This window comes from Eleginops maclovinus, chromosome 20 (genome assembly GCF_036324505.1).
Source record: "Eleginops maclovinus isolate JMC-PN-2008 ecotype Puerto Natales chromosome 20, JC_Emac_rtc_rv5, whole genome shotgun sequence".
In the NCBI taxonomy this organism is placed as follows: domain Eukaryota; kingdom Metazoa; phylum Chordata; class Actinopteri; order Perciformes; family Eleginopidae; genus Eleginops; species Eleginops maclovinus.
This window is the reverse complement of record NC_086368.1, coordinates 20,831,963-20,856,833: the sequence shown is the minus strand read 5'-3', so window position 1 is coordinate 20,856,833 and position 24,871 is coordinate 20,831,963. Positions and strand designations below refer to the sequence as shown.

At 38.7% G+C, this 24,871-nt stretch overlaps 2 protein-coding genes across 3 annotated transcripts; both read left to right on the top strand.

Annotated features, from left to right (window-relative positions):
• The first annotated feature begins 142 nt into the window (after positions 1–142).
• On the top strand, positions 143–2,999 carry tmem167b (transmembrane protein 167B). The gene is made up of 3 exons (XM_063909823.1): positions 143–322; positions 1,209–1,340; positions 1,890–2,999. The coding sequence occupies exons 1-3, from the start codon at positions 313–315 to the stop codon at positions 1,970–1,972; spliced, it is 225 nt and encodes a 74-aa protein (XP_063765893.1). The 5' UTR covers positions 143–312; the 3' UTR covers positions 1,973–2,999.
• A 1,277-nt stretch (positions 3,000–4,276) lies between these two features.
• Positions 4,277–23,887, top strand: mapk14b (mitogen-activated protein kinase 14b). Of its 2 annotated transcripts, none has more exons than XM_063909822.1 (12): positions 4,277–4,719; positions 11,862–11,991; positions 15,700–15,758; positions 16,994–17,105; positions 17,716–17,745; positions 17,908–17,955; positions 18,081–18,195; positions 18,474–18,545; positions 19,880–19,959; positions 21,162–21,240; positions 21,432–21,605; positions 21,717–23,887. In XM_063909822.1, the coding sequence occupies exons 1-12, from the start codon at positions 4,601–4,603 to the stop codon at positions 21,782–21,784; spliced, it is 1,086 nt and encodes a 361-aa protein (XP_063765892.1). In that variant the 5' UTR covers positions 4,277–4,600; the 3' UTR covers positions 21,785–23,887. The 2 variants fall into 2 exon arrangements, with proteins under 2 accessions (XP_063765892.1, XP_063765891.1); XM_063909821.1 differs by lacking the exon at positions 19,880–19,959 and adding an exon at positions 20,629–20,708 and having other exon boundaries at positions 4,279–4,719.
• The last annotated feature ends 984 nt before the right edge of the window (positions 23,888–24,871 follow it).

Below are 24,871 nucleotides of genomic sequence, written 5' to 3'. Positions count from 1 at the left end.
TGTATAAATGGAGATGAATTGAAACATGTGCATGTTGTTGAATGTAATTACGTGAATGATTAATATATTTCAATGCCAGGTTGTGCCTCTGGGAGCTATAACTCATGTATTCCAATAGATGGCAGTAATGCTAGCTCGACAACAACAATCATAAAACAAGAAGAACGAGTAAGCCACTGAAACCGGAAATGTCAATTGACTGACTGCGAAGCGAAGTAGACTGCATTATTTCTATAACTTACATTACATAATGGATTGCTAATTTAAATGAAGAATCAGTCATAATAAACTATCAAAGAGCAAACTGCCATCATGACAAATGGTAGGTTTACGGTGGTGTAACTAGCTAAGAAGTTATGCTAGCTACTTATTGGACGGTATGCTAACTTGGAAGCTAGGTTAGCTGTAGACGTGGCCCTGGGCAGCAACACTGTTATTATGTACAGAATATATTACTTGTGTCTGACAATAACAGATTCATTGCGCCGTATTACAATCCGAGATGATTCCTAGCGTCCCAAGACATTTTATATTGGGAACACTGTGTTTTTTTAAGCTACAAGTTTTCTTAGCTTTGACTCACGGATGGGTTTGGTTGCTAATGCTAAGGTCCTGATAGCTAGACCACAACAATAATCGTAAAACTGCAAGAAAACCTATTACCATGTTTGAAATATCCACTATCTTCTGTTCTCGTCCACCTCTGATGTGGGTGCACGAGAACGTTTTTTATTGTTGCTGCAATTGCAAGCAAGAAACTGAGGCAACAACACAGGTTGTTAATCGATAACAATACAGGGTTTGTAATGATACTCTTTTTATCATTTTAAATAGTTAGGCCGCCAACAGTCTGGCTCTTATTACAAAGAGGATTATTATTATATTATATTATATATTATTATAAATTAAGTGAATTACATTCCAAGCCATTAAGAAAGAGCTGTGAAGATACATCTATTACTTATCATCATTACAACTATTAAAATAAACTGTGAATATTTGTATAGACTGTTAAATATTTACCAGCTATCAGATTTAATTTTGTACTGTCTGATTAACTTTAATAGCTAATGCTTTCAGCTAACTGGCAGGTAGACAGAATGTCTTACCTGCACCACCAGACACCAAATCAAATTCCCTGTTTAAACCTACCTGGCGATAAACTTTATTCTGATTCTGTGTGATTTTACCTTCCCCTTCTTTCCTAGCGTACTCCCTCGATGGTATCCTGGTGTTTGGGCTACTGCTCATCTGCACTTGTGCATATCTCAAAAAGGTGCCTCGCATCAACAGCTGGCTGCTATCAGAGAAGAAAGGAGTTTGGGGCGTCTTCTACAAAGGTAGGGATATATTTAATTCACATTTGCTGATTCAACACATACTGTACCTGTGCTTTTTAAACAAAATGTCCCATGAGAGGTGATCTTTAACAAGTGGTTGTATCAAAATGAAATTTAGAAAGAAAAGATAGTGTTGTTTGGATTTTTTATTCTCGTTAGCATACTAGCTTAGTGTGAAACTGTATCTCAGTCTTCCCTTGCTACTTTTTAGATTTTTTAAAACCAAGCTCTATTCATGTATTTTGAGAGTTTTATTGTACAGTGTAAAGCCCTATATATGTAGAGGCAAAAGCCCTCTAATCTCAATGTCATCGTTTCATTTTAAATGTAGTGTTCTGTCGTATGTAGTAAAAACAACCGAAAATGTGTTACTGCCCAAATATTTACTGACGGCAGTGCAATGTTCAACTCTTGTCTTTCTCTACAATACTCACGTCGCTTATGATTACTCCTCATCAGAGAGGTTAACATGTTTTCATGGCAAGCTATGTTGTACTGGTTCTGTATGTTCAAAGTTTACATGTAATTTTCCTCCATCTCTCTTTTCAGCTGCGATAATCGGGACGCGGCTGCATATTGCTGTGGCGATTTCGTGTTTGACCATGGCTTTCTACATTGTCTTCTTGAAATGATACAGACTGACTGAACTGGAAAGGACACAGGACGGGTGCAGGCTGGGGATGGACTCATCGCTGTGGCCATGTGCTAATCCTTGTTGGGTGACACCTTTTGGATTACATGGCCATGAAAACCCCTTGGCCATGTTGACCCCAAGGGAAAGACTAGCTAGTGCTGCCCCCTTCTGGTGACTGGGTACATAACCGCTCCCTCGATAATGTGTGTGCAGTACAGACATGAAGGGCATCCGGAATCTACTCCACAGGTGTCACAGAGGAGAGAGCCAGTTGGGTCCCTTTGTATCATTCATTGTTGGGTAACGCTGTTGGTTGTCTCCATCCACACCCCATGAATATTTATACTGAAGGATGCAGAAAATTGAAGGGCATTGTGTGCATTATATGTTATACCTGTATACAACCTAAAATGGGTCTAGCTGTATATACTTTGGAAAAAGATATGACCAATAGAGATTTGCCAGAGATTAATTGAAAATGATCAATTGTGCTTGCTCCCATCTGTGCTGTTTTATTTTCTGTGTCACCTGTAGTGTCAAGGGTGGAGGGGAACATAAACAAAACTAATATATAAAGACGTTCTTGGGTACACACTATATTTTACTTTCTTGTTTTGAATCTGTTGCTTTTTCTCAACATTGCTGGCATCTTTTAAGCTTTGTTTTAGGTTTGAAATACACATTTTGCACAGGTGTATGTTATATTTACTTTTACCTATTACTAGATTACATGTTTAAAATGTAAAGAAATGAAACTGTAAGATATGTAGGACTCCAAGAACACACTGTAGAGTATCACAGAGACAAGCATAACTCTGAAAGAGGCTTATAACAATATTGTGAAATTGGAAAGTTATCAGATTTATGGAGATGTAAATGCAATGCCAAATAGAGATGGTGCTTCTTGTGCCCTCTTAATTACATACATTTTATTCTGAGTTTCATTATGCCACCTTATTTTATATTTTTAAAGATTCAACTGTTTTTGGAGGGGATGCAATTTTGAGTAAAAATTAATCAGACAATTTCTGTGTGTGTTTTTATTTTTATTAGACAAAACAAATCTCAAGTGACATTCAGGAAGTTTTAAATGATTTATTGATTTAAATCAATTGTGTGTTATAATGTTTGTTTGTTCTCACCTTTTTGGCTAATAGTTGAGCCAGCTTGACCGGAACTACAGACTTGAGTCGATTTGTATTTACAGTAGATAGACCTGCTTCAGATTTTTACTTTGGATTATTGCAATTCATCCCAAATGATTTCTTCCGTCTCTGCTGATAAACTGTCATGTCACATTAAGTTTGAGTCTTTCATGGTCACTAATTTAGTTGTTTTTAAAGACATCTATTAGCATTGACTTCATGTTCAATAGTTCAACCTCAGATTGAGTTGTCTCGTATAAATCCAACATAATACTAAAAAAAAATTGAAACATTAGGTATGCAGTGTCTCCCAACCCACCCAATCAACCCTGTGGCTTTTGTCACAAGCTATTTTTGTCTGAGGACAACCTGCTGCCAGCAGATTTATAATTCCAGTAACCTTAGTGCTTTGGAAATTGTCATATATTGAAGCTTTAACTTGAAATGTTCAATGTCATTGTTTAGAGTTGAATGATTTCCTACATATTTTAATGTCACACTAGAGAAAGTACAGTTGTGATCATTCACATTAACAATAATGCTTACAAATAAACCACTCAGCTAATTATGCAGGTTATAAATAAATGACTTCGCTTTACCATTTTGGGGTGAGCCAAAAATAAATGGATGAGTATGTCTAGCACTAGTACTATTAATTATCTTATATAGTCATAGATATTGCTTTATTTTTGTATTAAAGAATCTTAGTGGTGTGTCATCATTGTCATTGTTTTGTCATGACATGATATATTCCTATAAACAACTCAGACGCACATGTTACACATAGGCAACTGCAAAAGCATCTTAAAATTCACTTTTACTTTATTGTAAAATAAATAGTTAATGGGGGTTAATATTAGAAGAAATGTTTATTATTTTATGTATTTATGTATTGTTAATTTGTATGCATTAATGCTCAATTGTTTGATGAAGACATGATTAGAATCCAGTCACATATATTCCTCTGAACACTGATGTAATTATATTTGCTCAACGTCATTTTATCTTCTGTATATTTTAAAAAGGTTAGATATATTCAATAGAGGGAGTTTCCCAATAATGTCCTTAACAGGGATATCCCCTTGTTTCTCAACAGTGTCTCAGTTCTCGCGATAAAATAATTAATACCGGGAGCGCGCAGTGACGAACTGACGTTCGCGTTCACGTTTCCAGAACAGTGCAAACAATTCAGCGAAAGATAGTCCAGACCGAGCTTCCTGACCCGAGTGCGTTTAGCAGAGGAAGTTGTCTGAAAGAGCCCCAACGTGCACGCAAAGGTGGGGATTTTCTTTGCATAACTGCACCGAATCTGCAGGACTGGGCGGCAGAAGTTTTTCTAATGTAATTCAGTGGCGTCTCAATTTTTAGTTTTTATCCGGGAGCAGCACCACACCACGTCGTGCCACTCACGGGGAGAAGAGGAGAGGGCAGAAGTTTCCGCTGGGTTGTTTTGTCGTTGCGCGGCTGGTAAATCCGCAGGAATGTCGCAGAAGGAGAGACCCACTTTCTACCGACAGGAGCTCAACAAAACCGTGTGGGAGGTCCCGGAGCGGTACCAAAAATTATCTCCCGTCGGCTCCGGAGCTTACGGATCCGTATGGTAAGCAGTTGTTGCAGCAGAGAGTACAGAGCACATTGAACGATTGCACAACGGCTTCCCACCACCCACAGAGGCCCGACAGAGTTAACCTCATTACGGGCTGCAGATCAACCTGTAAAGGGGGCCGATGGATGAAAGGGAAACTATCAGTTGTGCCGTTTGTTTACATTTTCATACTTCGGCTGTTACGAAGCAATGACACATTGTGCACGCTTCGGGTTGGCTCGCTTCTCTTCGGAGGGTGGGGATTATATTTGTTTTTGTGCACATTCTTGCTCTGCTGTTCTACTTACTCCTGTTCAGTAAACACCTGTGTATAGCGTTTATGTTCAGCAAGCACACGGAAAGCGTCGGGATCAAGTTGTACTAGATCCACAGTGTTAAACGTGCAGCTTTTTGATCGTTTGTCCGTGTTTTCAGAAAGAAGGCTGATGATCAGTGGCATGTCCACGCTTGCATCATCTGCCAAAGTGGTGCCTCCTCATTAACCACAATCTGTGCTCATTTGCGGTGAGGCGAAAACCTACACCTAGCGAAATAATCGCCTCACTACAATAGTATTGTAATCCTGCACGTACAACCTGGTACTTCACACAACCACACATAGCATGCATTATGCATTTTCCAGTAGGGTGCAGCCTGCAGAGTACCAGGAGGTCACGTGGTTTTCAGAAAGTAGGCCCCCTCGTGCACACGGAGAGCTTTCTATAGGATCCAACCACGGTGATGACTCTAGAATGATGTCACCCTTTCGCCCGTTGTGGAACACCCATGACTCACAGTCCCGAGGTTAGGTAGTGGCCTCAGCTGCGACGACTTTTAGTCATCACAAAGTCATGGATAGCATGGTGCCGTCATTTCAACTTAACTGTTAGTGTTGACCCTTCTTTCACACCTTCTACTTTTGAGTATGTGGTGTATGAGTATGAGATTTTAGCAGTTTTTAGAGGTGAATAAGGGTATAGCATGACCTTATTCATTTCACTGTATTGGCATAAATCTGCTTTTGCTAATGCAAGGCATGAATGTATGCAGTGTCATTATAATGGAAATCAATGCGAGACTCAATATGTTTCATGATCAACTATTTTTTTGCTTTTGGTAAAAAACAACATTAAACCCCTGATGTTGGTCTGTAAATGACACTTCCATTATTCTCATAGTCATTTATTGTTCCTTTTTTTCAAATGAATGTAGTGAACCTTTTAAAAGGAAATCAAAACTGCTGCTGCCAAGAAAGTGACCTTCATCATGACCAGTGAACATAACTGCCTCACCAAATTTGTAGATTTCACAAAGATACTCGTAGTCCTAACCCTGCTGAAAAAAGGCCAGCTGCATCTTTCTTTCTGTCACCTGCAGCTAAATACCTTTCTGTATTTCAACCGTAGCCAGGGCAAGGAGTTGTCAGCCTATCTCTAAGCGACATCATATGATCACAAAGCCTTTTGAATACTACAATGAATTTTGCAGGTGAAATGATCCAAACAGCAGGGTGTCATTAATATCATTTGTAAGTTATCTGAAATGTATAAATAAACTCCCAACCCCTATGGTCAGTTGGACAAGCTTTCATTTGCTCCACCAGCACAGCCTTTGTTGTTGCTGCCATGCCGTTCCCCAGGCTCTCGACTTGGACTCTAAACTTACTTTTAAATATTTAAAGCTGTGAAGTCTTTAAACCATCACTCCGATACAAGATACAAGACTTCTAAGAAAAGAAAGAGGACCCCCTTTTCCTTATTTCTGACCTTTGTTCCATTTTTGAAATGTCAGACGTGGATGTGATCCAGGGTTAGTGTGGAAACAAAGTGTTTACAGTGAATGCTGATGGCCGGGGTTACTTTATGGACTGTGTGCTGAGCTCCTCGTGTTGTTCAGTCTAGGTTTCTCAGCAGAATGAAACAAGCCTGAAACCCCTACAGGCTCATGGGGCAATGAGGGCAGATATGCATATTTAATCATTCATCTTCAGCCCACTGCAGGGAAGTGAATCATGGCTAAAAAAAACAGAAATATTTTAGGCTTGGATAAATTCATAAAAATAATTACCCAGGAATAAGTATATGCACAGGCCATTAAAAAAAACATGTTGACATAATTTATTTTAAGTTAAAAGAAATGTTGAATCAAATATAATGACATAGAGGAGAAATAATCACTGCATGCCACAATAACAACACTGTTTTCTTAATAAGCAACACTGAACTCATCTTATTTAGGAGCTTAATGTTGTCCTTCTTTCTGTCAGACATTCATAAAAACACATTGACATTTAAAAAACTCCTATTTCTTAGACGACAGCTTTGGAAAATGTATTACACAAAAGTTTCTGTGCACAGCCCCAGCTAAAGGTGCTGCTGTGGTGAATACATGTGCCTTGCTTGTTGCGTCTGTACTCGTAATACTGTACTGTAATGTCTCGTACTCAAATGCACCATAATTGTGTCCCCTAAATATTTATTTTGTAAGCTTTCAAATAAGTGCGTACAGACTTAATGTCAGAACAATACCAACATCTGTTCTCTTTGTATTTAGACGCAAATAAAAAGGTCTGTATGCAGCATGACATATTTTGCTGATGAAGAAAGGTTGTAGGATGAAGCTAATGTGGTGAGAAGGTGCAATATTGTGGTATACAAGGTCTGGCTGACGCACTTGGTTTTTACCTCAGAGAGGTCCACTGACTTGTCAGATTTCCAAATAAACACGGCTTAAGATTAAAACCAGCAATTTGAAATGACTTTAAGCTCCGGAATTAAATCATGTGAGGTGCATGACTGAAAGCATCTGTGGTGAAGGGGAGTGAAAACGTTTGTGTGTGTGCTAGATTTATGATGAGAGCTCAAAACATTTTGTAACAATTTCAGCCCGTGTTAACTCAAAGCGTTTTCTGCTCAAGATTAAGGTGCATCATGATAGTTACATCTGATGATAGTTACAGGAAAGCTAAATGTTGACAGGAATCATGAAACTGATAGTCAACACGAAACGTATATCTTAAAACCTGCTCATTAAAACTGTTATCGTTCTCCCCAGCAGTAATGTTGCGAGTCCACAATGTTGTAATTGTCATATCTGGCATGTTAGTTCCTGTCATAACCATAAACAGATTAAAGAAACAGCCTTAATGATTACATTTACCTGCTAGTGTCTTTTCCATGATGAAAGAGTATTTGTATGATTTTTTTTTTGCCCTTTACAATCAGCAATCAAGAGGATTGAAGCTGATGATAAGTGCTGCATTTTACTATTGATCCACTAATGGGGTTAGTCAGTGTTGTTTGACTTGTGTATGGCATGTCTAAGTAGATCAATCTTGTAAATAAGGTTGTGATTTTATTTCAACATGCAGATGTTTTTGTGACACCTACAGTGGAGGAAATAAATATTTGATTCCCTGCCGATTTTGTAAGTTTGAACAGTCTATACTTTTATTGGTAGGTTTATCTTAACAGTGAGAGACAGAATATCAAAAAGAAAATCCAGAAATGTACATTAAAAAAAGATAAAAATTGATTTGCGTTTAATTGTGGGAAACAACTATTTGATCCCCTTGCAAACAACAAGAATTCTGGCTCCCACAGACCGGTTAAATCAGTCCTCTCGATTTAAGAAAGTACTCCTAATATCAAATCTTTACATGGATAAAAGACACCTGTCCACAGTCAATAAATCAGATTACAACCTCTCCACCGAGGGCCAGACCAAAGGTCTCGTGATCATGGTGGAACTAATGTCTAAGGACATCAGGGACAAGATTGTAGACCAGTGAACGGCTGGAATAGAAGACAAAACCACCAGCAAGCAGCTTGGTGAGAGAGAGACAACTGGTTTGATTATTAGAAAATGGAAGAAGCACAAAATGACCATCAATCGCACTCAGTCTGGGACTCCACCATCTAAGATCTCACATCTTGGGGCATCAATGATCACGAAAAGGTGAGGGGTCAGCCAAGAACTACACAGGAGGGACTGGTTAATGATCTGAAGGCAGCTGGAACAACAGTCACCAAGATAACTATTGGTTACACACTGCATGGGTCCCCTGCTCAAGAAGGCACATGTACAGGCCGTCTGAAGTCTGCCAGTGATCCTCTGAATGATTCAGAGAAGGCTTATGAGAAGGTGATGAGGTCAGATGAGACCAAAATCAAGATCTTGGGCATCATCTCCACATGTCGTGTTTGGAGGAAAAGAAATGCTGACTATTACCCGAAGAACACCATCCCCAGCGTCAAGCATGGAGGTGGAAACACAATGCTTTGGGGGTGTTTCTCTGCTAAGGGGACAGGGCGATTCACTGCATCGAGGGGAGGATGGAGGGGGCCATGTACCGTAAAATATTGGCTGATAACCTCCTTCCCTCAGTGCGGACACTGAAAATGGGACATGGATAGGTCTTCCAGCATTACAATGACCCAAAACATACGGCCAAGGCAACTAAGGAGTGGCTAAAGAAGAAGCCCATTAAGGTGATGGAGGGGCCTAGCCAGTCTCCAGACCTCCATCCCATAAAAAATCTGTGGAGGGAGCTGAAGCTTCCAGTTGCCAAGCATCAGCCTCCAAACCTTAAGGATTTTGAGAGAGATCTGCGGAGAGGAGTGGACCAAAATCCCTCCTGAGATGTGCGCAAACCTGCTGACCAACTACAAGAAACATATGCCCTCTGTGCTGTCCAAAAAGGCTTTCTCCACCAAGTACTAAGTCAGGTTTTGCAAAGGGGATCAAATACTTATTTCTCACCATTAAACGCAAATCAATTAATATCTTTTTTTAATGTACATTTGTGGATTTTCTTTTTGATATTTTGTCTCTCACTCTCACCTACGATTAAAAGTATAGGCTGTTCAGTTCTTTGTAAGTGGGTAATCTAACAAAATCGGCAGGGTATCAAATACTTATTTCCTTCACTGTATGAGTCATATGTTTCCAATGCTGACTTTTACATTAGATTCAAAACTGAAACTATAGCTTTTTAGCTAGATGTTCAGATTCATTAAAAAAAAGTATTTCCTGTGCCAAGATGCTTGCTACATTGCAGATGACACATGAGATATAGAACAGGTTGCTTATGGTAACACTTATGTGAATTATAATCACTCGAAATGAAGCCTTGAGGCTCGTAATGTTTGTCTGCACAGCAACAAGGACCCGTTATTATTATGTCTGCTTATGATAAGCAATGTTTTTCTTATTTTTGCAGATTTGCACAATTCAATTAAATGTTAGTTGCCTAAGAAATGCATCACTGTTTTGTTTTGGTGCTCGGGTGTAGAGGTTTATTTGCTAAGAGTTATCTCTATATCATTAAAAAATGTACTAGCCTTTATCTTTTCATCTATTGTTAACTGTATTTTTCTGAAGTATAGTGAGTTGATGGGAATAGGAAGGACATGACACTTGATTCAGACATCTCCACAAGTCTTTTCTTGTGGACATTTGCCTGTCTGTTAGTCAACATACTGCTGACGATCCCTCTTTCCCGTGATCCCGCTCTCATAACGCTGCTCCTTTTACAGCCCACACTTTTATGGCCATTATGTTATTGCACTTCCATTTATTACAGACTAATTGGATGATGTGTGCTTGGACCCATCTTGTTTGTCCTGCAAATTAGCAGCAGTTTTTAAAGACAGCTTGCGTGTGTCGTTTTGTTTTGTCATTTAGCTTTTGGTTACTTTGTGTGTACTGAGTGTGGGTTTTCGCTCTCAAGTGACACATATACCAGTTGTTCTGGAAGCCCAGGACATATAGCACAGAGGGTGTGGGAGATTATCTCTGACTTAATGGAATAAACACTCCTTACCTTAATGTTCTTATTATGAATGCAGAACAACGTAGATCTACGTTTAATGCTGCTATTTGTGATGTTGCACACAAGTATGTTGAATTTTCAGGCAAATCTCTCAATCAGCTCTGGCAATTTGTCCAGAATAAAATGAGTAAGCTCTTTCCGTAACGCATAGTGTTGACATGGCCTTGGGATGAAATCTTTAGCTGGAATGCCACATTGCAGCCAAGAATGAGCCAGTGTTATAATTTTAGTGTATTGCACTTACTGTATATGAATGAGTTTGAAACACTCCCTGAAGGTTCTCTGGATTTATTTTGTGTAGCTAGTCAGTGCAAAGGTACTTTTGTGTAAAACTAAGCAAAACACTCAGTTTCATTTCCTGCTCCCCTCCTGGTGACACCACAAGAAGAGGAAATAATATGTTTTGGCACAAACTGAACACAGTTATTTCTTTTGACAGATTTTGCACTCTTCCATTTGTGATACAGCCTCAGTGATTGACCTGGAAGGAATTTGGTTTATTGTTAGTTCAGGAAATGCAGCAATGTCACGCTTCTTGAGGAAGCAAAGCCAATGTGCCTCTCTTTTCACCCTCTACATAAAGTGTGTTGATTTGTACAGAACGTCGATCCTACTCCCTGGCAAAAGACTAATTACCAATTACCATCAATCCTATGATTACATTCCAAAGTTTAAGTAACCTAACAGTGATAATTGTATAACGATAGAACCAGAGCACATTTTACTCACAGCTTTCTGTAACACTTGTTTATCTGTTCTTTTTGCCACACCTGTTCTCTTCTTCTCGTAAACTGCCTCCTCCACAAGGATGTATTTTGTTACATCATCACAATAAAACAAACAAAATAATGAATGAATGATGACTACATAAAGCCATGCACACTGACATCAGAAAGTTTCTTAAGAATCACAGGGCAGGTGCTGATTTGAACTATGACAAATCAGCTGTTGCAAATGGTTTTTTATAATCATTGATTTGCTTTTAACTTAATCCTTTTTGCAATAATCAATTAATGGTTTATCACACTGTTGTGGTGTAACGCCTCGAAACAGTACATTTGACAACACATTCAGTCATTCAGTCAATCACATCCCCCTTAAGGCTGCAGAATATAATAAGAAGCAAAACCAAACCAACAGCCCTGTGTTATGTAATTATTTGCTTTGAGGAAATGAACGCCACTACGCAGTCTCATTCCTAGTTAATTAAAGGGACATGTCTATGATTTTGATTTGACAGTAATAATCCTGGTGTAATGAGTTTTACGATATTTGTACTTTGTAAAATTAAGGTCTTATCCGTTTCAAACATTTTGTCTTTCAGTTCGGTGTATGACCTGAAGTCATGCCAGAAAATTGCAGTAAAGAAGTTGTCCAGGCCTTTCCAGTCCATCATCCATGCAAAGAGAACCTACAGAGAGCTGCGGCTGCTCAAACACATGAAGCACGAGAATGTAAGTCGCCTGCAACACACCCACCCTTTACCTCCATCGCCCTGACTTAAACCTCTGGCCAGGGCATGACTGCTGTGTGGATATGCATTGTTTCTAGATAAGCTCTTTAGCAAGGATTGCATATGTGTGCACATGAGGTTTGCACAGTGAGTTCTAACGTGCAGAAGCAGGCACTATTACCACTGATGTCTTTAACTGTGTTTATTTGTGGCTTACAATTATTCCCGGAGCTCATTTAGACCTGCCCTTAGGATTGTGGCTATATCCAACATGACAGGAGTTGATAGCGAGCTTGAAATATAAACCAAAACTGGGAAACACCTTTAATGGCTCAACAAGTTGTACAGTTTCCGCAAGGTGGTGACAAAATAAAGGTATAAAATAGATCTTTGAACTATCACAAATCAGTGATAAACAAACCTGACAGACCAGTTTGTGTTCTTCTTTATTGAAGAAGATAAAAATACTTAGTTTGAAGACACTGAAATGTCATTTCTACTTGGGTTGTAGCAAATGTCTTGTTAGTTTTTACATTTAAAGCTACTATCTAGGTTTTCAAATGAAAGTTAAATGATCTGTTGTCCTATTTTATGATGCCATCACCCTCACTCTGAATATTGTGGATTTATTTATGTAATGTATGGTGCTGTGAGATTGCTGCCTGACCGCCCATTTAATACAGTTGTTTTTAAGACAACTACTTTTTTTTAAAGATACAAACATGATGACAATTGTGGAAATGGTTACAAATGTAATTTAAAAAAAATTGAAATTCGACTTTTGGACTTCACAATGCTCATGAGTTACAAATAATTCTACACAGCCATCACTGTAATCACAGTATGGATAATGGTTTAGAATTAAGAATATTAATCTTGTCTAATCTTCATCTGCAACTGTGAAGAAACACTGGGTTGAATAGACACAGGATGAATAGACATGGGAAATGAACTGTTGCACAGAATTTGAATGTTGATTTAGAATTTGAATTAAATATGCTTTGAACTATTCTGTACAGCCCTTATGTACACATGGTATACTAAACATACACATGGCATGGGTGTCCCTCCTTTACATGCCTTCATGCAAACAGACATCAACTCTGTGAACTATCGAGCAGAGGTGGATGTGCCCCCTGACGCTTCTCCCTTCATCCGGCTGACTGAAACAGGTCTTCTAAATGCGCCAATACAACAGGCGTTACCAAGTATAGGCGTACATATGAAAGAGCAACAGCTTGTCAAGAAGTGTGAAGTTGTTCCTTGTGGTAGTTTAACACGTGACAGTATAAACACACACATGATCACAGTGGCCCCAAGCAAGGCGGTCGTTCTAAGCTCCTGTTGGGAGAGACCTGCATGTGTGTTGTGCTGAACAGCGTTGTGAGGAACGAGACACCAAACAGGTTTACAGTTTGCTGTCTGTTTCTACAATCTCATTTTGTTGCAGCTGATGCAATTTTACTTTAATACTTTAGGCAGTGACTTTAATTCCCCTCCTGCTTCTCTTTTTCGGTTGTCTGTTTATGTAGGTAGGATACAGTGCATGCAGTCCCTTGCCCACATACGAAACACAAACGAAGCTCCTACTTTTTTTATGCTGTACTATATTTTTGACCAACTATTCTGTATCCTCTTGTGTTATGTAATAGCAGTGGTTATTATGTATCAGGTGATGGACTCCTGTGTGGGAGAAAATCTGCTGCTGAAAGGTGTGTTTGAGTGTGTGAGTAAGACTAGTAATTTCTGTTGGAGCTTGGGTCTTTGTAGGGGGAAAAATGGGAATTCTCCATTGTAAAGAGTTGATTCAATAGTTTGTTGTCTACCATTGTAATAGTGAAATAGCTTGTTATGAGATTTTAGTTCCTCTTTTCACTCACTGGGGCTTTCTCTACTTTAACACGACACACACACACACACACACACAGGAAAAAAGGAAACTGCAGCTCGAAGAAGTATCGAAAGACTCACCAGCAGCCATTAAAGACCGACATATAGCAGATCCCATGCTAAAATTGAAGCTGTTATTTGACATTTCATATGCATATGAAACATTTTCCTGAATCTTGTCTTATTTCACTACCAGTACAGCTTGAAAACTGTTGTTAGGCAGAATGGGAATTAGTGTTGCATGGTGCACAAAGTACTGGTAAAGTACCTTAGTGTATTTATTCAGAAAAATACATGGGGTTTACTAGGATTATTTAGGATTATGCAGAATCAATGCCTTTACCATGGGCCAAATACACATTTTACATGTCTTTATAATATGTCAATATGAAATCAAACCTGTTTTAATCTGAGGGTGGTGGTACAGACAGCCTATTTATAAGGTTATATTGCTGTTTGAGATTATGAACATGTTGATGCCAGGTTCTGTTTCAGCAAAACAGGGACGATTGCATAAAGCTGTGCTTTTTGTTCTTAAATCATCAAAGCATTTTAAAACCTACCTATGCTTTGCACTGAGTGGATTCTGGTTGTGCTCATGCTGTTGCCAGGAGACTCCCCGGGTTTCAGTTTTGGAATGGCTATGTGGACCAATCAGCTGTTTGTTGTGGCATCAGCCCACCAATCAGCTGTGTCTGTGTGCCCTGTGTGGGAGGGCTGCTCCTGTATTTCTACAATACCTACCATCCTCAGCGTCTCCAGGGGGCGGGGGGCAGGGTTGGCACTTGGGGCTGGCTGCTCGCTGCCAGTGTGCTATCATGCTCAGAACATGCATGAATGTTTGCATATACGCCTACTGTAGATACACACACACACACACACACACACACACACACACACACACACACACACACACACACTCACTTATAGACACCCACACTCATGATTATCCTCTGATATGTTTCCTGTCTTTGTTCCCTTTCTCTTATTTTTAACTGTTGATACCTAAAAACAAGTTAGTTATGCCCACATAATTCAGTTGTCTATTATTACATTTGCTTCTACATATTGGTTATGGTTTTCCCTGTCAAGCTGTCAAAACCCACTTATCAGTTGCAATAAAAAAAGATCTAGCAAATGGCATTTTCTCCAAATAAAAACAACATGACATGTCTTCGAAGCTGGTGCAATGTTTATTAATTACAAAAAATACAACACACTAAAAACTTTCAAATCTATAACAAAAAACTTGTTGTGGTGGTATTGTTTTCCAATAAGACGCACTCCTTTTGTGCCAAATGTCAATGATCTTCTTTTGTTCACACTTACACACATCATGTAACACCCCTGGTGTCTGTTCTGTCAGTATGACGCACCAACTTTACCAGACAGGTTTTGCGCTTCCTCTGAACTCATCTGTCTTGGTTGCTATCAGCTCCATTTATGTGAATTGATTTGGTAACCAAAACAGACTGTGAAGATAACCTAGTGTACGTCACTGTGCAAAAAAGCTAGCAAGAGTCCTTGAGACTTGAGTAACAAGGCGAAACGTGTCTGAATGTTTGAGTAAATAAGTTAGATATGCAGAATAATAACAGAATCATTTCAAAGTTTAGTTGTCAAACTTATTAAGATGGTCAACATGTCACACAGTTTTTGATAGTCAGTTTGTTGTCAAATGTGCTTTATATAATAAATATGCTGATATAGTAATGTTTTTGTTATCAAACACCAGAAATTGCCTTTTTGTTTATTTAAAATCTCTGTCGGATATATTCTGTGTGTTTTCTGACCTTTTGATCTCTCTTTTTGTCTTCAGGTGATCGGTCTATTAGATGTTTTCACACCAGCAACAAGCTTAGAGGAGTTCAATGATGTGTAAGTGATACTTCATGTGATCCCTTCACTTTTGTTTGTGGTTTCATTCTTGGTGTGTTTATTTTCACTGCCTCGCTTTAAGCTCTCTTCAGTTGTTTTCATACTCACACAATGCAACCCTTAATATCAGCAGATGATCACAAGATAAACACGACAGCAAAGTTACAAACGCATATCAGTGCAGCTAATAACTTAATGTAACTCCAGCATGTGGCAGGTTTCACCAAGGTGATTGTAGGGCAAACTTGTGCACAATGCACATCACAGCTAGTCTCCATGGTAACAGCCATCTGGCTGTGTGTGTGTGTGTGTGTGTGTGTGTGTGTGTGTGTGTGTGTGTGTGTGTGTGTGTGTGTGTGTGTGTGTGTGTGTGTGTGTGTGTGTGTGTGTGTGTGTGTGTGTGTGTGTGTGTGTGTGTGTGTGTGTGTGTGTGTGTGTGTGTGTGTGTGTGTGTGTGTGTGTGTGTGTGTGTGTGTGTGTGTGTGTGTGTGTGTGTGTGTGTGTGTGTGTGTGTTTTCAATCAGCGTCCTTGAATTCTCAGCGTGGTGTGGCGTCATCAGCATGTTGTGCTTTTGTGTAAATGTAAGATGAAGCTACACACACCGCAGAAACCCAGCACTGAAGTTACGCAATAGAAATGTGATACTTCTCTTTTTACCAGAATCAGAATACCTTTATTAGTCTACAGAGGGGAAATGTTCATTGTTACAGCAAAAGTGAAGTGTACAAATACTAATTAAGAGGCGATCATACAAATCTTAAAGATAAAAATGACACAAATGTGACCTGCAACAAAGACAGAAACAGTTGTGCAATACAGACTGAGATTTGCCATGAAGAAACTTCACATATTCTGTTCTATTATATTTGATCTCTTATGGCTGATCTGTTAGTTGTAGTAGAGATTTGTGTCAAGAAAAGTCAAGTGAAACAATCAAAATGTTACTGTTCCCAATCTTCATTATCAGTTCCCTTTTTTCCTTTGTTAAAGCATGTTTAGAATGCTTGAACAACTGGCTATCCTTCAAATTGGCCAAGTTAGAAGAATAGTTAACGATTTGTGAATAAAGTCAATAATTCAAAGTCATCATTGCAAATATTAAAACAAATGTTTCCAAATTGTCACATAATTTAAGAAAGCTGCAGAAGAAAAAAACAAAAGGTTTCAAAAGACAAGTATAGCCATGCAGACATTTGAAGACCACATCTCATCATCTGTACTGTATGATTTGCAGATACTTGGTGACCCACCTAATGGGTGCAGACCTTAACAACATCGTCAAGTGTCAAAAGCTGACAGATGACCACGTCCAGTTCCTCATCTACCAGATTCTCCGAGGCTTAAAGGTCAGTGAAGCGAAACACAAGAATGTATCTAGAAACTGATGCTGTTCGCCATGTTTATCAGCAGGTTGTTTTCCTCGACTGATCTGCTATGTTCTTAAGTTAGGCTACGAACTTTGTGGCTGAAGTATCATAAATGAAATTCAGTAAGAAATGTTTATCTTAATTTGACCGCCAAATGAATGAATCTATCCGCCTATTTAAAGTTTTTCTCCGACCTCTTGCCGTTATTGTTCCTGATAATGACTACTAAATCTGTTAGGGTAACCCAAAGTAAGGTAACCAAATAGAGGGTATCTGGCATTGATCCTTTCATCAAGATATGCAGTCTTTTTTATTTGCAATGTGTGTAAATACAATTGTTTGGAATGGCACATGTAGCAAACGGTTCTATTATTTAAGAGACATTACTTTTGGTGTAAAGAAAATGGTAGAGGGGAAGTGCTTGGCAGAACTGACGATATTTTGGTAACTGCAGTGACACGTGGGCACACGCACACTTACACAATAAGCTGTGCAAAAATAGCAGATTACATACACTTTGTGCTATGTTCCAATTAAGACTGCAATATAAGTTCAATCATCATTATTTTGTTCTTTTTCCCCCACACAGTACATCCATTCTGCAGATATTATCCACAGAGTAAGTAATGACTGTTTACTTTCCTTTAAACCATTTCAGTTTTAAAGGTTGATAGATGTTGTTGCTCAGAGGATTGATGAGTTACCCTCCTGATGAGGTCATCAGCTGAAAGGGAAAGGCTCCGTTGCTCAATCTTATTTTCTTGCTCCCTTTTCTCCTTAGGACTTGAAGCCTAGTAATCTGGCTGTAAATGAAGACTGTGAGCTCAAGGTGAAATATGGTTCAGTTAAAATGTCATCGTATGTGATTCAGAGGAACAAGTGTAGAGTTTTAAGCATGCAACCCATTTCCTCACTCTTTCTTTTTCTCATACCAAAAATATATTTCCCCATCAGATCCTGGACTTTGGTTTGGCACGGCACACAGACGATGAGATGACTGGCTATGTAGCCACCCGGTGGTACAGAGCCCCGGAAATCATGCTCAACTGGATGCACTACAATATGACAGGTACACACAATAATGAATCCATAATGTTTGGGGCTGAACGGTAAATATTACCAATTTCACACAATTTAAATAGCTTGTATCGAAATACCTTGCTGACATCTGTGTGTTTAACAGTTGTGGTAATTCAGCAATGCATTTTTCAAACAATATACGATTATTTGTGAAATCTGTTTGAATCTTAAACTTGTATGTAATGTAACTTATACTTTACCTGAAACAGACAAATTGTTTCATATTCTATTTACAATGGTGAATATTTTCCTCTTTTCATGTAATAGTGGATATCTGGTCGGTGGGCTGCATCATGGCTGAACTACTCACTGGACAGACGCTCTTCCCTGGCACAGACCGTATCCTTACAGCACTGGCATTGCCATGCAAAAGTAAACTGGCTCCTTTAAGTCAGTCTGTGCTGTAGGTCTTTAGTAGATCTGGAGGAGGTAGTAGATGAATGTATACTTTATAATACATGAGAGAGATGGATTGTTCCCTACATTAAAGGGTCTTCTCACACAAGCTGTTGCTTTGACCATAGTGATTCAAGTACACACACATGTACAAGTGCATGCAAGAGTAGTCAGGGCATCATGTGTTAGAATATGTGCATGCATGTGATGATAGTTAAGAGCCCCCTGCAGTCTATGACTCAGCTCTGCCCACTGTTGTCTGCACTGCTTCTCTAAGATGCAGTACACCTTAATGTTTCCCTCTCACAGAGCTCCTCATTCAGCAGCAACAGAATATAAGAATGTCCAAACACATCGGAAGACACTGTGTAATCAGCACACACACACACACACACACACACACACACACACACACACACACACACACACACACACACACACACACACACACACACACACACACACAGGTAATTGGCTTGCTGTTGCACATTGTGATTGTGATTTCTGCTTTTAATGATCAAACACACCATTCCTCCTTCACTCAGTGCTCTGTGGGTGTGTGTGTTTAAATGTGCGCCCTCGGATCCAACCTAAATCTCTCGAGAGGTGGTGTAGCCACCCACCTACAAGGCATAGTTAAAAAAACACTCTTTATGGACTTTTTCATTTTACCTGTGTCAGTGGATCAGTGAACAGTGGTATTTTGTCATAAATCGAGAGGCTAAAGACAAAGCAAAATGAAATCTTGCATAATGTAAACTCATGCACATGTTTAGGGCCAGTGTGCAGGAGCTTGTTTCAAAGGGAAAATCTAAATTTGTAGATTAACATGTTTAGGTTTTAATTGCACATATATTTTCTATTTGTTGACAATTTATAAGCAGAAACTGGTAATAATCTGCAGAGCAATAATAACAATGAACATTAGTTGCCAGGTTACTTGTTTGCCTTTTCTTCCTTTCATTTAAAACTTAATAATTACCTCATATTTCATGGCAGGCTGAAGGAAAAGGCTTTGCTAGTTTTGCCTCATTAATCACAACACACTACCCTTATAAACCCTTATAAATGATCAAATGGGTAATGATTTTTTTTTGTTTACCATCAAATGTTGTGGTCAGTAACTATCAGTTATGCATCAAAGTGACACACTACACATTTGACTCGTTTGCTTTTTGATTTAATGAAAGAATATTTTCTTCACCTATGCCAGCTCTTTCCCCCTCTCTCCTTATCCAACACCCACCTTCCTGTTTTCCTTCATGCGTGTGTGGTAGACATTGATCAGTTGAAACTTATAATGATGCTCGTCGGAACCCCAGGGCCCGAGCTCTTGATGAAAAGCTCTTCTGAGTCTGTGAGTGTAAAGTACCTTGCCGCCCCTCCTGCCTGTGTTTGTGTTGCCTTGGCAAGAGACAGACAGTTACTCTACTTTGTACCGCTACCACTACTTCTCTGCTGCACCTGTTTCACCCTGAAATTGTGTGGCTTTATTTGCATTTAGCTAAAGGCTTTGATTCCCATTTTTTTCTAGCACAAACTATGAACACTGAACAATATTCTAACCTCTCCCTATGACAAAGTAAGAGGACTCTTAGTGCAGCAATTGGAAACTGCAACCATGAATCTTTTTAATAATGCTATTATTTCTAAAGGGTTATAGTCAGGCTTTGGTTGTCATTCATCAGGGAAGTGGAAAAATCCTGACAAAGTAACTAGTGGTTTCAGATGCATAATAATGCAGTGAAGTAAAATGTAAAATATAACACTTTGACATGTAGTGGAGTAGAAGTTTAAAGTGGCACAAAAAACAAAATATTCAATTAAATTCCAAGTACGATGACTAGATGTACCTAGTTAAATTCCACCACTGTGTAGATCGAAAGCTCAAAAAACTTTCTTCTTCTTCTTGCATCATCTCTATCCTCACCCTGTGTGTGTGCCCCCCCCCCTTCATACACAAACCCCCATGCTCTTTGTAATGATGACCTCCATGTTACGATGCCCCTTGACTCAGAAGCTTTAGATATAAACCAGCTGCAGCAGATAATGCGCCTGACGGGGACGCCCCCAGCCTCCCTCATAAGCAGGATGCCCAGCCATGAGGTGAGACACGAGCCCACCTGCAACCACCCCCCCCCCCCTCCCCTGAGCTGGATTCAGGGCCGAGCCACAGTCCTGTTTGCAGAACGATAGTTAGATTTCATGTGTAGTATTTCTTACAGTCTGCATCTGCATGTTAGCCCTCTGCTCTCACTTCCTCTCTGTTTCCTCTGACTCACTGTGCTTCTCTCAGCAAGACTATCTGTACCGTTGGTAACGCGTATTGATTTTGAAATTAGAGCCTAATGTCTGTGTAATGAGTGTGGCTTTTGTTAAAGTGCTTGCATCGTGCCTTAATGGGAGATTGTAAGGCAATAATTATTTCTGCACCAGAATGTAATGTATTACATCAATCTTAAGTCTGTCAAAATATTTTACACTCTCAGGCTGCAGCTCTGACGTGTCACTGTGTTATCTTTCATTGTTGTGCTATTTTGTTGTTATTTTTTCTCATAGGCGAGGAACTACATTAACTCACTTCCTCACATGCCTAAGAGGAACTTTGCTGATGTGTTTATCGGTGCCAACCCTCTTGGTAAGTTCACTTTTCAGCATCAAGCTATACTACTACCTGGCTCACTGAGTCCCTCTAGTGGTATTATAAAGTCACTGTTTCTTAGTAAAATCTATCCAGTTATAATAACTTACAAATAAAAGTAAAGATGGATGCTTTTAATTTTTGCTTTTCGCATACTCTACAATTTTTTTCTTATTGCTTTGTTTAAGCTGTGGACTTGCTGGAGAAAATGCTGGTGCTAGACACTGACAAGCGGATCACAGCCTCTGAGGCTCTGGCCCACCAGTACTTCGCCCAGTACCACGACCCTGACGACGAGCCCGAAGCGGAGCCATACGACCAGAGCTTTGAAAGTCGCGAGCTGGAGATTGAGGGATGGAAGAGTAAGTTGGCACACCATGGGCAACCACCTGAACTAGCATATATGCTTTTTGTTTATCAATAGATTACCTTAACATCTTTTAACACATCTAAAATGATTTGTTGTCTCTCAGGGTTAACCTATGAGGAGGTAGTCAGTTTTGAGCCACCGTCATTCGATGGAGACGAGATGGAATCCTGAGCTGGATAAAGAGGAGGCACCTTTTTACTTCCATATTTTGTTTTCCAAGAAACACTCTTTGAGGACTATGAGTCTCTTGTGACTATCCATGACTTTCTTACTCTTTCACACACACACACACACACACACACACACACACACACACACACACACACGACATTCAAGTGCCTGCCGTCATTCATCTCCAGGGGATGTTGTTTTATCAGGGACAAAACTCCACATCCTGTTCCTTGAGTCCCCTACTTTGCTGTTTCTGTTACTCTGAATCCCGAGGCGCTGAGGCAGACTTTAATTTCTTCTTATATTTTTTGTGAGTTTTTACCTTAGTCATTTATTGTTAATATTGATCCCCTCTTTGATTCAGAAAACTACAAACAATGTCAGTAACTTGGAGGAATGTAACTCCTATGTATTTTATAAAACATTGACCACTCAGCAGTAATTAATATTATAAGAAAGAAGTTTGATAGAAACCGTTCATACTGGAATGTGTCTAAAGTTTGTCTTTCCCCCACACTTAAAACCCCCCCCGATATTTCTATCATAATAGAGAATTGTGTAAATATGACAAACAGTATTTGTATATGAGTTAATTTAGACAAAATAGTTACCCTATTTCTATAATAGACATAATTGCTGAGTCACACTTGGCTGAACCCTTTGAAAGTATGATTTTTATTACTAGAGTTTAGCCTAAAATAGTATATTAAAATATTCAGTATGTCATTTAGTACAAGTATGTATATGATAGGCTAAAATATAAAAAATGTACCTCTACTTGACAAATTCAAAGCTTCATATTTCTTATTGTTGGATTTTAAGGTTTACGGTGACTCTTTTTTAACCAAAATTTGAGTTTGTAGTGTTGGGAAACATGGCTTATGTGTCCATCTCTTTCTACCTAACATTAGTTTATTTTCTTCTATTCTCTCCATATCAATTTTTCTTCAAGCACTTCTTTTCTGCTCTTTCAGAAGAATTTTACAGTCCACATTATAACAACCTACACTTTCGCATGAAAAGCCAAAATTGGCTTGTTAGTTTTTTGAAATGTGTTTTTTTCCCACCACAACACCAACTGACAATGTACTTTAATCATATTGCATTTACAAAACAGTACTATTAATGTTTATTGAATGTTCGGGGCACCAGTTCACCCTGTATTTATGATCTTTTGTTATGTTTGTATATCGATGTAAAAGAGAATATTATTTGTCAGATTTTAAGGTTCTTTTATTATTTATGGAAAGCATACTGTTTCAGAAACCAAATGTATCGTCAATGATCTCAAACATCTGTTAAGCCGTGGTGACTGCCGTTACAGCTTGTGTATCAGAGCCAAAATCATTATTACAACGTTGCAGATATTCTAGCAGTTCTCTAACATGTATTTATATTATTGTGTTCGCTGAGGTACTGCCCTCCAAAGGAATCCTATTTTGAAAAAGAAATTCAACATAAAACATAACAGCAAAACTATGCATTACATGATTTTGTATTGTCGCCAAAACCACTAAACAGTATACTCCTTGTTCTGAAGTGTACTACAAACATTGACAAAATATTATTTCTATGTGAACTATTTTAGGAATCCTTATGAGATACAGGCTATATCCACAGTTACTCTGGCTAATGTCAACCAAACATCCGTGTCTTCACAATTTCATTTGTAACTGGTGGTTTTCTTGTAGCTTTTTTCTTAATATTATTTTATTCTTTGTGTGTTAAATCAAGATGTGATGTTATTCTGTGATTCTTGTAATATTGATTGTTTTTCTAGCAATGCTAGAATTGTATTTGTCATTCATTTGAATAATTTAGCAAGGCACATGTTTGTAAGACAGAGTGTACGTTTACTCACTGGATGCTGAAGGGCAAAGCTGAAGCCTCGTTCTTTGTAGTTTTAAAACTACATTAGATAGGATATTTATCTTGTTCCATATTCAATTATCAGTAGTTAATTTGGTAAACGGTTTTTTTTCTTTGCCTGAGATGTGTTCATATCTTTTTATTACTATATGCTTCATCACATGTACCAACACAGCACGCCACCTGTAAATACCACCATTAGAAAATAAAGGCTACTATTTTTCAAACTTGTAACAGTGTACAGTATATTGTGTTAAGTTTTAGTGGTCAGTATGCCACCACTGGGTGGCAATGCAGCTCAAGAACAGCAAAACTTCTGCCAAAGTGTAATATGATAAAACATGTAGGGAAGGATAATACAGGTAATACAGAGTTGAAGAATTTATAATCCAAATAAAACGTTTAAGGAAAAAACTGAATGAAACAATATACACACAAGTATGGCTACTTGAATGCATGCAAACACAGTCAGAATCCCCGTCCTCACATAAATCCTTAACTAATGCAAGAATAACAGAATAATGTGTTTGTGTTTCCAGCCAGTGAAAGGGTGAATAAAGTGTTAAGGAAAGTCATTTTGAATTTAACAGGTGAACATAACTCAAGTTCTGATTTAGTTCTGAGGAATTATATTGAGTCTTTCACAATGCGATGCTCCATTAGACTGTATTATGTAAAGGATGCTCCTTACAGACCAATGGCTGATTTTGAGGCGTGTGTCGCAAAGCACAACTATGTGACGTTCGGAAGAAATAAGAAATGTTTCTTATCTTGCCTTGGCCTGGTAGGAGCCTATTGTGGCTATTGTTTGTCAAATGTAATTGTTCTGTGGAACTGACAGTACTGAGCAATTTCATGGACTTACTTTACCAGCTTTGGGTAACATTGAAGTACTAAATCTTGCAATGCAACAGAAAGAGAAAATGTTCCTGTACTAGCCATTGAAATTGAATCCCTAGAGAGCCTGATTGCAATTAAGATGAAACCTAATTTGAGTGTTTGCCAATTTATTTTGGGACTTTGCAATATTAAAGTAGAAAAACAAACAATTTGCAGCCCTCTCTCACAATGAAGTGTTAATATATTAACTACTCAGGTGTATATTGTGGTCACAGTGTGCATATATTCAATACAATTTTGTTTAATTGGAGTAGCACAAACAAAAACATTCTATCATTCCAAAAGAGAGAACTTAGCTTACACCGGATGGGAACTTGA

Coding starts and splice junctions, on each gene's coding strand:
- tmem167b (XM_063909823.1), top strand. Junction 1,341..1,889: donor TTGGGGCGTCTTCTACAAAG/GTAGGGATATAT, acceptor CTCTCTTTTCAG/CTGCGATAATCGGGACGCGG.
- mapk14b (XM_063909822.1), top strand. CDS start 4,601: ATGTCGCAGAAGGAGAGACCCACTTTCTACCGACAGGAGCTCAACAAA. Junction 18,546..19,879: donor GCTCTTCCCTGGCACAGACC/GTATCCTTACAG, acceptor CGTGTGTGGTAG/ACATTGATCAGTTGAAACTT. Junction 19,960..21,161: donor TGAAAAGCTCTTCTGAGTCT/GTGAGTGTAAAG, acceptor TTTTTCTCATAG/GCGAGGAACTACATTAACTC.